The following is a 15,860-nucleotide window of genomic DNA, read 5'->3' on the forward strand; positions in this document are numbered from 1 at the left end:
GGGAGGGAGGTGACTCATTTCTCATGAACATCATTAACTAACAATAGCATGATGGCTATTCTAGTATAGAAACTCCATCATACATTTTCAGGGATGCTCAAACTAAACTGCGTTCTTATTATGTATGTACTTATAAGTGTGCCTTGTGGGAGAGTGTGTGGTTTCACTGAAGCCAGTAATATAGCCTCCGTTATACAGAATATAATAAAATGATATGTTAAATTGTATGTAAACAACATTGGGCAATAATGCCGAAGTCGACAAAGCAGAAGTTGCGCCCAATCTGGGAAATTTAAATCAGGAAATTCTTCAAACCGAATCACCTTCAATCACCTGCATGCATACATGTAGGTTAAACTATGTACGTTTCCTTTTGTCTCAATGGCGCCGTCAGTAAACTATGCGGTCTTTTTTCCGGACACAGATAAACCATGAATGATTCTTCCAGATTATAATGAATGGGCTGCAGAGATAGAGCAAAGCGAGCGAACACAAAGCCATGAATGAACACACACGCATCCGGGAAATGGAGAAAAAAAAGAAGAAGTAGGACGCTTCCCGAGCCATCGCGCTGCTGTTGCGCCTCTATTCCACCAGGCGGCAGTATTTCTCCCTCCAAAATAAAAGCACTCCTCTCCGGACCCTCGATCACATGCTGGGAAGGTTGGTAAGTTGGCAGCTTCATGTCACACATGCGTACCGACAAAGTGAATGGCACACGGGCGCAGGAGTGACACCGAGAATACCAGAGCTGATCCACGGCAGCAGGGCGAAGTCCACGCAAGGGGGAGGAAGAAAAAGGAGAAGGAGGAAAAAAGAGGAGAAGTGTGCATGGAAAGGATGAAGAAGAAAGCCACTGGAGGCTTTAGTATCCCACCACCGGCTGTCTCCGAAATCCCAGCGTTAGAAGACGACCTCGGGGAGTCGAGGCACGTTTGAATTTGGGCAAGTTGGGAAAGTTCAGCGAAATGGTTATAAATGAGTCTCACCTGAACAGCTCCTCGACAGACCCCAGTGACACCGTCCTGAACCGCCCACCGTGGGTCTCCACAACTTTGGGGTGCTTTCTCATCTTCACCATCGTTGTCGACATCCTGGGCAATCTCTTGGTCATCTTCTCCGTGTACCGAAACAAGAAGCTCAGGAACGCAGGTGAGACAAAGTCCGGTAAGGGGGGGGGGGGTGCACATCTGTGGCGACGGAGCGTTTAAAAACAAAACAAAAAACTTTGATTGACTATAGATTGAGACTAAAATGCTGTTTTCTTTATAATAAAATGCTTGCGCAAGGTGACACATTCTGTTGCTTACAGACTTGTGAGTGGTGATTTTTTTTCTTCTTTCTGTTTGTTTGTTGTTGTTGACATTTTTAACGGTTGTCCAATCAGCTGGTCTTTACAAATCCGAGCCCCCATAAAGATGCATCTGCGCTCGCGATATAAGCTTGTCAAGGTAGCCTACAACCACGTAGTGGGGGAGTTGTTGTTTTACCCCCCCCCCCCCCCCTCCCCGCATGTTGTATCACTTTGATATATAAAAAAAATAAATCCTCATAGCTTCTGCTCTGAAATGTGCGGTTACTGTACAGCAGCCTTCGGGCTTATATCGCAATGGACAGTTCAAACTCGACCTCGACTCCTGGAGCAGATTGGATGTCACTGACCTCCACCGAGCTGCGGCTGTAAGCGGGACTCAGAGCAGAAGCGAGGAGAAACACTCTCTCTGCAATAATTATTGACCCGATGTGACAGAAGCCGCGGGGAAAGCCCCGCGCGCTGCTTACACTAATGCTGCCCCGGGCTTCTCCTGTCGATGTTACTCCAGCCAGGGGATTTAATTCCATCATGAAAAGTGTATTACCAGGTCGATGTGTGTCACGTGTGTCGCGTGTGTTGTTTTTAAACATATATTTATTTATTTGTTATTCACGCCACTTCACCGTGCATTTAATGAATAAAATGATAGGCTGTGGATTAAATTGCGCGCGCCGCGTTTGTCTCGCTCGGTGGAAGTGGCAAAACGCTCATAATGCAATAGTCGGAGAGGACGGAGCGATGCTGGGAAAAAAAACCAAGAGGAATCCTGTCGCGCGGAGATGTAGGCTACACCTGGCAGCTCCACGTATCGAGGCTGTCATCATCTGGAGGCTATGGTCGGGCGATTTGCTAAATGCCCCCCCCCCCCCCCCCCCCCCCCTTGACATTACCAATTCACTCACCTGCAGAAATGTTGCGGTCAGAATAGATTTCCGTCACGCGCAGAGCCCCAGTGAGGGATACATTACGTGTTATCTGTACAAGGATATGATTTCCTGCAAGCTCCCATTGCTCTACATCAGCATTGTATAAAGACTCACAAGCAGCTCTGCAGCAGTTGCTCTGGATTTGAGTATTTTTTTTGTAATAGAGCTGCTCACAACACACTGTCTTGAAATATAATTTGTCTCTGAAAATGAAAATGAATCATGCTATTAAGTTATGGCACAAGAGGAGAGAAACATTTAGTAAAGTTGTTACTTTTAATCATGACTAATGTAAGGGGGGTAATAATGCAGCAGAAGTAACGCTGCTGATGTAGGCTATATTATCTATTCGACGCTTAAATGTTGCACATGGTTGAGCATTACAAGCTGGAATCACCATTTATTTATTCGCCTCATTTGATGATAAAATGTTCTTTTTTTTCTTTTGCCATGCTGAATTCCGGCGAAGCGTCCTGAGAAAAAGTCCCAACGTTTGCGGGATAACGAGGCGCTGATGGAAAAAATATAAAACTCAGTTTAATTGTATTTGTGCAAAACTGCCCTTGAATACTAATAGGTCCTATACGCAGACTGATGACGCGGTTCCTAAGGTTCATGCCTTTGAAGCGTATTCGCTACTTAAAGTTCTGAGAGACGTGCATGCCTAACTTAAAGCTCTTACAATTCTCTGTTTGACGAGCCATTGGCACATTGTATGCAAGTTGGCAGACATATTGATTGACATGAACAAAATAAATAATAATTCCACCCCTGCTGGAATGTTTTGATGGCGGGCTGGCTGCTACTGTTTGTTTTACTGGCCCCTTTATCTGTGGGAATCTGTGGGTTTTAACCACCACATTTTCTCTCCAGAAATAATTAAATTTCCTGTTGCGGAATAAGATCGAATCTGTTCCCCATAAATACAAGTGGGAATAGATTTCCCTGGCATGAACGAAATCTGCGAAGAGATTGCACAGCAGTTGAACAACAAGGGGATGAAATAAGTACAGGACTAATAAGGGAATATACTGAGTGGTGAACCTGGCAGGCGTCGTGTTCACGTTCTGCAGGCGGCAGCAGCGCTGCTCTGTCTGCGCGGCCAAACCCCCCCCCCCCCCCCCCCCCCCCCCCGACGTCAGCGGTGAGCGAGCGAACGGGAAGCCAACAACACACGCCGAGCGGTTTGAGCTGCGCGGCTGGAAACACAACGAGTGCTGTGAGCCCAGCTCGGTGCCAATAAAATCACATTAGATGCACCTGTTCTGCTGTAGATAAGGGCATTTTCTAATTCATGCCGGGAAAGGGACGGCCTCAACTGACTGCTCTGGCTTGCTGTTCGACTACAGTGAGACGGTATAGCTCATGGAATAGAACGTGATAACGCGGTGTTATGTAGCTTTCCCTTGATGATAACAGAAGAGAAGACCAAAGGGGCTGGGGGATAATTCAGTGTGATAATCCATCGTCTGTCAATGGAATGGTTTCCTGACCATATAGCGATATCGGAAAACACAATTAAGTCGTCTAAATTGACAAAAACAAGCACATAATAATAATAAATTGACAAAAACAAGCACATAATAACTTAAGTGTAGTTCAATCAAACTGTCTTGATCTGATTACTCTGTATTTGTTTGCATGCGTCTAAACATGCAGTCAGTGGAAATATTTATTCATTTTTCTTCCATTCTTTTTGTCTTTGTTTCCCTTGAAACTGTTCATTTTGCACTAAAGTTCTTAATCGAATGAGAAAGTAATCTGTACTTTGCATTTGTCAAGTCCGTCATTCCCACAGGAGTGAACAAAAAGAAGCTTCACCATATAGCCTATTTATTGAATGACCAGACAACTTGCTTTGCATTTATTTATTTCATTATCGAGATATGAAATGAGCCATATAGTGACAGAAGATGTTGACCATATCGCCTACAGGCCGTGCCCCGTGTGAATGCTGTCGCAGTGATTTGCGATGCCTTTTCGTCCTGTAGATTGTGTGGATTACTTTTTGTCAGGACGACACTCTTAGCTTCTTCTCATGCGATAGAGCCGTCTGATGGTCAGTGTAGCCTTTTCTTTGAGCCTGACAAAGTTGATCTTTTTTTTTGCGCTGCTTCATGACACCTCTGGTATATCTGTTACAGTATTATTTCTCTCATTGTAATGAATATGTTGAGGCATTAATGCAGAGTTAAGTGCTATTTGCATGCACCTCCAATTAGGTTCCTACATATCCGTCGGGCTGTGTCGGGAGATTCGAGGAAAAAAAAATTAAATTGGCTCAGCGCTGTGGAGCTTAATAAAGAGATAACTGTGAAATGAAAACATATCCCCTTTTGTAGACGTTGCACGTAGTAGTAGATGTTGATTTGGCAGCATCCTGTCTTGTTTTCATCATGAGGGAAACCATTTGAAAGACTTGTTTTGTGAGAAACTATAATCCTTTAGACCAGGCTTCATCAGGGCATCTGCGTGTATATATTGCATGAGCGAGGTGATCAAACGGGAAGTTTCTTGGGTTGAATTTGTTACGCCAGAACAGAGATTAAGGAAAGAAAGTACTCATGTCTCTCACGTATAAATGCTCTTTTTATTTACTTCAAAAAAGTTGGTTTACGGTCACTTTGCTTAATGTTTCACTTGGATCTAAAACACTTTGGCATCAAACACCCCCAGTTTAGTCCTCCAAATAACAGTTTCTTAATTGCACTTGCTGTGCTCAGTGACCATCTGTTTACTCAATGTACTTTCTGAAACCATGTGTTCCCTGCAAAAACAACAACTTTTATCGTAAAGCCAGATGAAAAGTTCTGTTACATGTGTCCTTTAAAAAAAAAGAGTCTGCAGGCGTCGTGGAACTCCGCAGCGTAGCGCATCCTCTGCCAGCGGTGTCAGTGTCATGTGTTCCCACCTCTGATGACATGCTACCTCTTTGTGGACCTTGCTGTGCCCCCCTTTGGCTGACACCGCTATACGGTTTCACCCACGTTGACTGAAGGACAAGAGTGTTGAGAGAGTAGATGTAACTTGATGAGGACCATATTAGAAACAATTTCTGATTTTAAAAAAGAGTGTCTTTATTTGTCGTGAAACACAAGGAGGGGACATTTCATTTCCCTCCTTTTGCATGTAAAGTCTAACAGTATTTAGCAAGAGTTCAAGTGGGCCTCAAAGTCATTAAGCGGCCCTCAATAACTGAAAAGGCCACAGGTTAGAGAGGCACTCTGTATCCACTGTATGTTCTTTTTGCAAAGACACGATCACATTATACTCTCAATAAAACAAACACAATCTCAGAGCAGTCGCATATTTGGTGCTTTTCCTCACGATGGGAATATTGGGTTAGAATTTGAGTGTTTATCCCGGAGTCCATTCGAATTTGAAGAAAAACACAAGGTAACGAGAACAGTAATGCAACAGAGAACTTTATTCTTTGTTTGTTTGCAAGCCCAAACTTGGCTGACGTCATTCCTACCAACAGGTACAGGAATGCGAAGCCGCGGGGTGTCCTAGCTGCTCACTGGGTTTTGTCGGTGCCTGTGGTGATTGCTGTGATAATCATCGGAGCGGCACCGTGTGGCGGAGCAGCTTAACGGTGTCAGAACCGAAAGGAAAGGGCACAGTGGGTGAAAAACACAGTCTAATTGGGGACCCACGACAGCAGGCAGGTCGTGGCTTTGCAATTCATTTATAGTTCTCCCAAGCTGAATGAATGAACATTGAGTGGGAGAGGAAAAAAGATTTATTTCTTTAACTCATGAGGCACTTAACTCCCAGCTATGAGTTAATGCCCCCTGTCAGCCAGGACACATAAAGTGGAAGCTGCTATCGCGCCCCGAGGCTGCTTTGCACCTGATAACTTGCAGTCAGCTGTTTCTTTTCAGTGTTCCATGTGTGTCCTGAAACACGGAGAAAAAAAACGTACACGTTTTACTTACTTGGAGATCTACTTTGGACAGATTTTTTTCCTCCTGTCAAGAGGGCTTTTTTGGCGCTACACAAGGATTAAAAAACTCAAACATCAGATCACACACAGATCTAATTAGCTAGCGGATATATATATATGCATGGGCGTGTGGCCACGCTGTTGGGACCGTGCGGCCAGATGTTAATGGTGTTTGTGTTGCAGAGGGTATGTGATAGTGAAGATAAAGGCAGCAGATTGGTGAGAGCCTGTCACGCGAAGCAAATTTGCGGTGACAGAAGCGGAAGGCTTGCATTCACATTCTATATTCTAAGAAAGACTGATTGCCATTTTAGTCATGTTAGTGTGTTGCTTCCGTCATTGGGAGACTGGGTTTGAGACTTACTCTTGCCAAGGGGCCTCAGCTTCTAGACGATTTCATGACTTTCTAAAATTGGCCGAATTATCTGCACACACAAAGCCCGCCTGCAGTAATCCATGCTGTATACACAGTATGGATGATAAGAATGTACGCTTTGTTTCCGTCACATTTCTCCTCTGAGAAAACACCTTTCTGTTTCTTTCTTTTCCTGGTTTACATTCTGCGCAGCACTTTGCATTCCGCTCGCCAGGTTTTTGCGCCTCATCTCGATCTCCCACCTTCTTTGTCCTCCTCCTCCCGAGCTTACTCACCCTAACATGCACACTCTCTGTTTTTCTTCTTCTCTTTTCACTTAAATTTTTACCCTTCCAGGCTTCATATTCCATGACACCCTGTCTGCTTGCATCGCTCTCTAAGGATGCTATGTTGTCAGACCGCATACCTGTGGAGGAATTCTGCCAATAGCCCTTTCCATCAAGCCGGTCAGGCAAGAAGACGGTTATCTCACAAACACTGTGGATTCCAGATTATATGATGGCCAAGTGGGCAAAAATGAATTCAGCTTGTTATTTGGATAAGAGTTAAACAACGACCAGCCTGACATGGTCGAATTTAACAAGAGCAGGTCTGGCATCGGGTCTTCTCCGCTGTGCATGTTAACTTACTTTCTCTGTCTGTCTCTGTCTGTCTCTCACCCTCGTGGAGGACAGCACACTTTCACTGAGAGAGGAAGACATAATGAGTCTATAAATACTTATACATAAAAGAGAGCACATTTGGAGCCGTTTAAGATTCTATCCCCACCATTCCTGCGACCCTCCCTCTTCCTCTTTCCATGCCTTTCCCTGTGCTATTTCTAATCATTTACAATATTGTACAGTGACAACTTCTTCCTGCTCGATAGGAGCTCGGGATGACGCACACGGGAAGCTTAGGGCAGTCAGATCAAGTAGAACCTAAAGCTCATCCGAGGGGAACTGTGCATCGTACTGTCGGGTGCTTACTGTAGAGCGGCAACTATTTGATTAGACACACACACACGAGGCGGCGGGAGCTCAGAGGTTAGAGGTGCTGGCTGGTGATGGGAAAGGGTGCCAGTTTTTGATTCCAGTTGGGGGAAACGGAACTGTGGTGGGTGGGGGAGGGGAGGGAGAAACACTCTCCTCTGTTCGCAAGGTGCCCTTGAACGAAGCACTTAGTCCACCATTGCTACTCAGTGGCCAACAGTGGAAAACTGTAGTCGGACTCAGCAGCTTCCAGCTGTGAATGCGTCAGATTGCATGACCGTTAAAACAAGGCACCGATGGGGGAAAAAAAGAAGAGAAAAATATGCCGGGTCAGTCGATCCGCCTCAGATAGAAAATTTGAACAGAGGGAAAACAGAGAAACCTCATTTTCCACATCCCTTTTAAGAAAAATTACATTTAATGGGCCTAAAAACAGACAGTGGACAAACACACGAAAAGAGCTCAATCAGAACGCCTCGTCACTGTCTATGAGCGAACGGTCCTGTTCAGTTGAATGGCACGTAATGAGGATTATTACGGCAGACACATGAATGCCATTTGATGTCATCCCGTGAACACTGCTCCATTCAGCCTTATCAGGCCGCCGTCTCTGGCTTCAGCGATGTGGTTTATCACTGAGACACAGCGCTGTTCTGCACAAACACTCCAGAGGACTGCGCCGTCAAATGGAAATAACAATTTTAGTGACTACAAAGCAAAGAAGCGAGGGCATAGCAGTCTAACAATAGTCCTGAGGGTAGGAAAGCTGCATGTTGTCACTGTAAAATGAGTAACTATAGGTTCCAGCAGATCCAAGTCGAAAATAGCAAAAGACTTTTTGTTTGATACGATCTCCTAATTTTGGAGTATGAGGTGTCAGAATTCGGGGGAACATGTAAAAGCTCTGTCAGAAAATGAAAACAGGATGTATAAATGGTAAGAGACAGTTCTGTTGTTCAGGGACACAGAAAAACAACTTGAGTCCGACCATTAAAATCTGTATTTCCGAAGACACTCGCGGAGACACACATTTGTTCCTTCAGTCTCTGCACAAGACAAGATTCATCCTGAATTTCCGCCGAAAAACCTTCTGTGAACGTCTGTGTTATGCAACAACTAGTAGCGAGAAATGTTCTCTGTTAGATTCTCTGTGGAGCGGACCGAAGCGAGGTATCACCGCTCGTGCTTCGAGAGAAAGGGACTCTTTCATGGGTCCACGAAAAAAAGTCACGTAGAGGATGTGACTCGAGGCAGAAGCTTACCGATCTTCAGTACAATCCTAATGAAATAAGATGCACTCTGCTTTGTTTTCTGAAAAGATAAAGCCACACTGTTCACCCTGGAAAATTATTGGATTTCTGTCCCCTTCATTCTATTTCCAGTTTTTATTTGCCTTTCAATATGAAGTAAACTGAATAGTGAGACTGGTTGCTGATATTTAGTTATTTTTATGAGGATCTTTTAAGTTAGATTAGCTCTAATACATATTTTTTATATTATACTAATACACCTGATACTGACACAGCGACAGAGAATTCTCTGCAGGTCTCTTTAGCTGTGTGTAGCTTCACAGCGACTTCACTCTTTTGTTCCACTCTTAACGCCCTCGTCAGCGTTTTTTTCCAGAAGCAGGCAGCTGTTTCCCTGATAAGCCACCTGCACACGTACCTGAGCACAGGCAGGCAAAGTTAGCAGCTATACCTGGTGAACACACAGCGGAGCGTTCAGCTGCTGAGGAGATAGATGTTTCCCTCAGCAGCTAAAAGTGAGTATTGGATGACATTCATCAGGTGGACATGTGGCTCTGTTTTATCTCGATGTGGATACAGGCAATTGTGCGCTAACCGCCCATCCTATCATTGACTGCTTGTTTGAGAAAACAGCTGCTCATCCATGTAATTCAGTCTAATCACCAATGAATATTTCCCGCTATTTGATCTCTATTATGCAGCCATGAGTCCAATTTAGTCTTTCTTTGTCTCTGTTTGGCATCATTTAAGATCACTTAACTCCATGTCCATTTTGTATAACTGCTACATAAAACCTCGGAAATCCCTTTGAAGGAGAACCCTCATTCTCAAAGGTGCCGAGGTACAAACAATAAATACAGACACAATTCAAATTAAATGGCAATAAAAGAAGAATACGTGGCAATATCATTTTAAAATGAAAAGCAGGGACAATACAATCACTAAGATTAGTAATTCAACTTTGGAATTATCTCAGCGGAGTAAATGAGGTCAACCTTAAAGTTTTGTTGAAGCATATTCCAAGTATACGGGACACAGTAACAAGAAGCCGAGCTTCCTCACCGTGAGCGGTTACAATGGCTTCTACATTCCAAGACAGTAGGGCTGAGAGATGGGGGAGAGATAAATAAAAGCAAAAGTTGATCCCTCCTCACTGAAAGAGCCGGCAAGCCAGATTTATTTTTGTATAGTTGGCAATGGTGTGTCCCACAACTATCTCCAGTGAGGAATCTTCAGGCTGAGCGATTTGAGAGTGGAACAATACAGAAAAGAGACTGCTTCAACAATTTATTTTTCTCGTAAATAATGGAAAGAAAGCACTTTCAGAACCACCACAGTCATTCAAAAACAACACCCATTATTATCTCTGCACAGTTTAGGACCAGTTTCAAATGAAGGAGGTGTTTGTGAAGGAGATTAAACGATAGCTGTAGATTTAGAGTGGTGGCATGCAAAGAATCTGAACTGTGACAGAGGACATTGTACAATAAAGAGGTAATATTGTGTATATAAATAGTAAATAGGACTATTGTAAAGGCTTGCGTCGTTAAGGGCTCTTATTGTGGCTGCACGAGTGTCAGTGACGCCTGCACTTTGTTTTACCTGCAGAGATATGAGAGAGAATCCATCTATCCATCCAATATCTGTAGCCACTTATCCTATTCAGGGTCCTGCGCGGGGGGTTTAAATAGACTTTATCGGCTGATACAAAGTCACACTTAGCAGTACAGACTAATTCTCAAGAGGCAGATTATGACACATTCTTCATGGTCCGTCACATTTTTGAAGTAATTAGTGGAGTCCGACGCGTCCCTCCAATGAGCAACAGCTTAGTGTGTGAGATTTCCTCGTCACAGTATGCTTTCCTTTAATGACCCATAAACATGCTCTTCGTGATTATTGTCTAGTGTCTTTTGTCACACTTTCAGACATCGCTTGGGTTCATTCCAGCGTTTCTTTGGGTGCCGTCCAAAAGCAATAGGACATTAAGGAGTAGGAAATTAGATGTTTTTGCTGCTCAGTGCTCAGTGACCTAGTCTAAGCCTCAGTCTCTCTGATAATATGGGAAATGACTCATGAGATATGTAGTATTATGAAAGAAATAATCTGATATCTTTTGTGGGAGATATTGCGCCGTGATAAAACTCTATATGTGAGTAAATGTGGATGATATCGTTGCTACCTGGGGACGTTTATTAACACGATCTTTGCTGACTCGGCTGCCACAGTCGACCGAATATCTTAAAAAAAATCAAATTTCAACTAGAAGCACTCCGTGGGACTCGGCGCCAGAGTCGACTTTTCTGCTTTGTTGGCGTTGCTGTTCACTGACTTAAGTAAAAGTGGCGAAGGCGAGCGGTGGGGACGTTAAGTGGTCACATAAATAAAAAGTCATGTTTCAGCATATCACAGGTAAGAATATGACAGCACATTCCTCTCTTGATATGGACGTGTACGGACATTTAGTGGACTGAATGGTTATTTCACTGAGATGAGTCACGGGATCGTCCTCTACATCTGAGCTCTAATGAGAGGATGTGTTGATAGTGGTGCACAATGAGAGCGAGCTAAGGATGAGCTCATTAAGGATGGGATTCCAGAATTCATTTCCATTCAGAGCTGGTCACAAATTGTCTGGTTTCCTGAGAATATATTAGCTCTGATGCTATCAGCTCCTCCATTATAAATTCATGCAATTGGTGTCATATTTACAAAGTCAGTTTATTTACCAGCCAGTTGTTTACTTCCGCTGGGGCGGAAATACTGCAAAGCTGTGATTAACATGGAGTTTGGCTGTAATAGCTTGATTCATAGTTTGATTCATTGTTTGCATCAGAAATCCCCCTTTATGTAGCTTTAATGTCGGGAGACTATAGCCATGGCAGAATATACGAACCCTTCAGGTACATGTTTTCCAGACTGACGACAGAAAAAAGGCTTTTCATGCATTCCATAAACAATGGATCAGCACTGTTGAAAATGGTGAAATGTGACGTTGGAGCGCACGGGTGCAAAATAAAACCACCGTAGGGAGTAGACGACAAATGACAGTGGTTCAAGTGTATCAAGCGGAGTCAGATGATAAAGCTTGCCTTATCGAGAGGAAAATTGCTCAGAAGCTGTTGCAATACAATTATGAATAGTGACGATATAAAGAGGGACTGTGAACACCCTCCCCAGGCCAAACTTCTCTAGTTCTCTAGTAAAACAAAAAAGGAACCAGAATGCACATCATCCGTGACGAGGAATTCCGGATTGGGATGTAATGTAGCCATGGCAATCATACCATGAGATCATCCTACAACATAACATAAATGTATCTCGCATTTTTGGGTCAAAAAAATCCACTGGATTTAGATTTGATGATTTATGTTGAATCAGATGGTTGCATCAGAAGGATTTTGACCCACAGTGTTGCCGTAGGATGGGAACGTTACATGAACTGTTGTGGAGAGATGCTTAGTTGGCCTTCAGGCGGCCTCTCAGCGAGATGGCAATGATGTTGCCAGACGATGTGAACATTTCCCCTGCTGAGGGGGCAAAAAATGTTTGGAGCGCCGTGCGTCAAATTGCGGTGAAGGCGGAACACAAGAATCTGTCCTCCCCTTCTTTTGTAATTCAATTAGGTGTCAGAACGGGCTACAGCAGATGCATGTCAATTACTCCGTGCAGATCCAAAATGAGTAATTGATCGTTCATTCATCATCTGTGTCCATTAATCCCACAGGAGCTAAATCATCCTGTCAAGAGTCCAAATTACTGCCTGCGCTGTAATTGTAGGACAGGTGTGTGTGTGTGTGTGTGTGTGTGTGTGTGTGTGTGTGTTTGCCCCTGTGAGGACCAATATGATATTCAGACTGAGGACATTTTTGCAAAATGAGGTTCACAGCTGAGGTTAGACGAATGTAATCAGAATAAGAAGTGGATTCAAGTCAGCTTTGGGTGAAGGGTTGAGGTTAGACATGTGTTCAGGGCGAAGGGTAGGATTATGGGCTAAAGAATGAACACTGCCAAGGGCGTGTGCGTGTGTGTGTGTGTGTGTGTGTGTGTGTTGGGGGGGGGGGGGAGTATTTTTTTTATTCGGTTTCTGCACTTTGTGATATGTCAGAGTGACCATGTATTTATTTCAAAAGTTAAACAGTAAAGATTGGTGTTTTTTACTAAATTAATTTGCTGTTTTTATATTTTTTTATGTGGCTAAACCAAAAGCTTAAAAAAACATAGAAATAGGCTGCTGAAACGTCTGGCCCATCCACATAGTAAGTTTGTCGCTATGAGCGAACCCTTTCACATAACACAGTCAGCTGAGCCATTGTTAATATACAAATATTGATTTTGGCAGCTTTAACATTGAAAAGGCAATCAAGCAAAAAGGCAAAAATATTCTGTAATTCCAGCTTTTCCAAATTTAAATAACTTATAACAAAGTGTTTTGATGACGTGTTACTTTTACTATTTTCTTGCTTTATTGAAAAATATATTACTTTATAATAAAAATATGGTTTAGTTTCAGCCCTTACACACCCATGTTACATCATTTGTTTCACTTATTTATTTCCCCAAATCCTTCAGCTTTAGCTCCCTAACAACAAACAGAGTGGAAAACCTCCGGGTACATCAGGGCCCATTTGTTCCATGAAGATTGTAATTGAAATATAATTGATCTCTCCTGATGTTACTGGTTTAGTTAGGGTCTTCCTTTTTTACCACCAGCTTGTTGACGTCATTGTTTCAGACTATGGGGTCTATTTGCGAGTATAGTCACGGACTGGAAGAGAGAGGGTTGTGTGACCAGCGTGGATGGGTGATTGACGTCTGTCTCCCAGCTGCTCTGTGTGTTTAAACGCGACCCTTATTATTCTGTGTATTTACTGTCTGCCCATGAAGCTCCTTTCCACACGCAGATACAGTTTCTGTACGCATATGATTGTGTGTTTACACACGCGCGCTCATGTGTTTAAGTGAACGTTTGATCTTGTCATCATAATTATGATGGGAATCGCTGCACAGGATGTGATGCGGGGGTTGAGATACACATGAATATCGAAAATGGCAGTGATGCAAAAATAAAAAAATAAAAGATAGTAGGTTTTTATGCTCAGAGTGACACTCAGCGAAAGAAATGGTAAGATAAGACGTTAACCACAGCAATGAAATATGGCTCATCCGTCCAAAGCCTGCAAATTGATGGTATGTAAGTCTGAAAAAGAATTCAAAAGATTACATTAAAAAAAATTCTAACTATGGTATTAGAAGATTACATTGAGCTCTTTCAGGTCAATTGGGGTCTGATAGGATGATGGAAATAACTGCTGCACAAACCAATCATATATAATAAAGCTCAACAGATGCTCAAGCTCTGGTATGACCTCAATTTTCCCATGGGAACAGCAACAATATATCGAAATACACAAAGGATTGTTTGCTTTAGGACGGTTGCGCAACTCATTACATTACATATTCATCACCTTAAACTTCATACAGTCCTTTCTCTTGCCTATTATTCTGACAACCCACACAACGGATATGTACCATGGATATTAATTGCCACTTAAAATGCACTGCGAATGTCAGTGCAGCTCCCCTCATGCTCACCAGTACAGCCGTTAATGAAAGGCTGTGTCACTGCAAAGTCATCAGAAACTTGTCAGCGTCCCTTTTATGCTAAATTACATGCTGAGAAAATCTCAGTGAAGAAATGCACAGTTATATATATTAACGGGACCAAAAGATGGAGAGATTGTTAAAAACTGGGATGCTTCATCTGTAAAAAGGTTTCTGCAGACTATGCAGGGCAACTGTTGCAGTCACCTCCTCCTCATCTACAGATACAAGAATGTATTTATATTTAAACACTTGCCTCCATTAAAAAACATCTTTAGTTTTAATTATTTGTTATATGATTATAATTCCCTGAATTTGCAAATCAGAACTCCAAATTCTTCACTCACGCTGAAGAACTTCTACACCGACGACACGTAGTCTGTGTGTGTCTGTGACATTACCTCTCTGTTGCAGGTTTCAACATCCAGCAAGCGACATTAAAATGAATTTGAGTCGTGTTTGTGTCCACCTGGTGGATATAAATCTAATATTCACTGTCCTTTAAGCTCTGTTTTGGTCTCCACCAACACCAAATATCGAGCTCTATAGCTGCTAAATATTCTTCTATGTTAACCAGCTAGTCACTAAATTTGTCTACTATTTGGTGCTGAGTAAGTAAACAGGTGGCTGCTGCTGGAAACAAGATTGATGAGAACAGTTAGAGAGGAACCAAAACAATTGTCTGAAAGATGCTAAAATGCTCCACAGAGGGAAACTGCAAGTTTGGTGGATAATTCTCTGTGGGTCTGTCACTACAAGCGACACTTTTTTAAATATATTGAATCGTGCAGCAGCTTTAAAGTACAAAAAACATCATCACACTTCATCTACCGTACCGTATGTTGAAATATGGAATCCATCCAAGCTGTGGCGACAGATGGCTTTGAGGTACTGGTGAAAAGACTGGATTCATGGTTTTTAATATCAAGCTGCAAGTATTTCACCCAAAACAAGATTCTAAAAATGTACAGCATCTGTCGTGAGAAAGTGGAGCACACACACACACACACACACACACACACACACAATCAGCTGTGCGGTGTGATAAGCTCTGAACTTCCACTGTGTATGAGACGATCTCAACAACCACTGCAAATAACTTCCAGGCATAAGTATTAACTAACGTAAACTCTCAGACTGTATTTAAATCACATTTCATGGCGATAATAATGGCAAAATATATGGTGGTATAAACTTCATTCACCCTTTCCAGCCCTATATGACCTAGTGTTTTTGATTATGTGGCCAAGTTCACTGTAAGTTCAGGAAGTAAAGCGAGGTTTCGGACACCACAGTGAACAATAAGGGTGTGGAGGCGGTGGTAAGCCGTCCCGTCTCTTAACCAGTAGTTAATTGGATTGTGACCAGTTTTTTCCCAAAATTCAAGAAGCACTTTAAAAGAAAATGACAATCCTCATTGTCATTTCACAGCTGGTGGTTTGTATTTATCTAAAACCATTTAAAATCTATAG

General features: G+C 42.7%; 1 protein-coding gene across 1 annotated transcript in view; it reads left to right on the plus strand.

The window, feature by feature from the left end:
* The first annotated feature begins 968 nt into the window (after window positions 1-968).
* The window catches only part of mtnr1aa (melatonin receptor 1A a), a 32,037-nt gene continuing 17,145 nt past the window's right edge, over window positions 969-15,860 (plus strand). Inside the window, exon 1 of the mRNA XM_076091500.1 lies at window positions 969-1,152. Coding sequence (XP_075947615.1) covers window positions 969-1,152 — 184 coding nt within the window. The remainder of the gene's footprint in view (window positions 1,153-15,860) is intronic.

Source organism: Anarhichas minor, unplaced genomic scaffold, assembly GCF_050575085.1.
Source record: "Anarhichas minor isolate MPS153535 unplaced genomic scaffold, ASM5057508v1 ptg000014l, whole genome shotgun sequence".
NCBI lineage: Eukaryota > Metazoa > Chordata > Actinopteri > Perciformes > Anarhichadidae > Anarhichas > Anarhichas minor.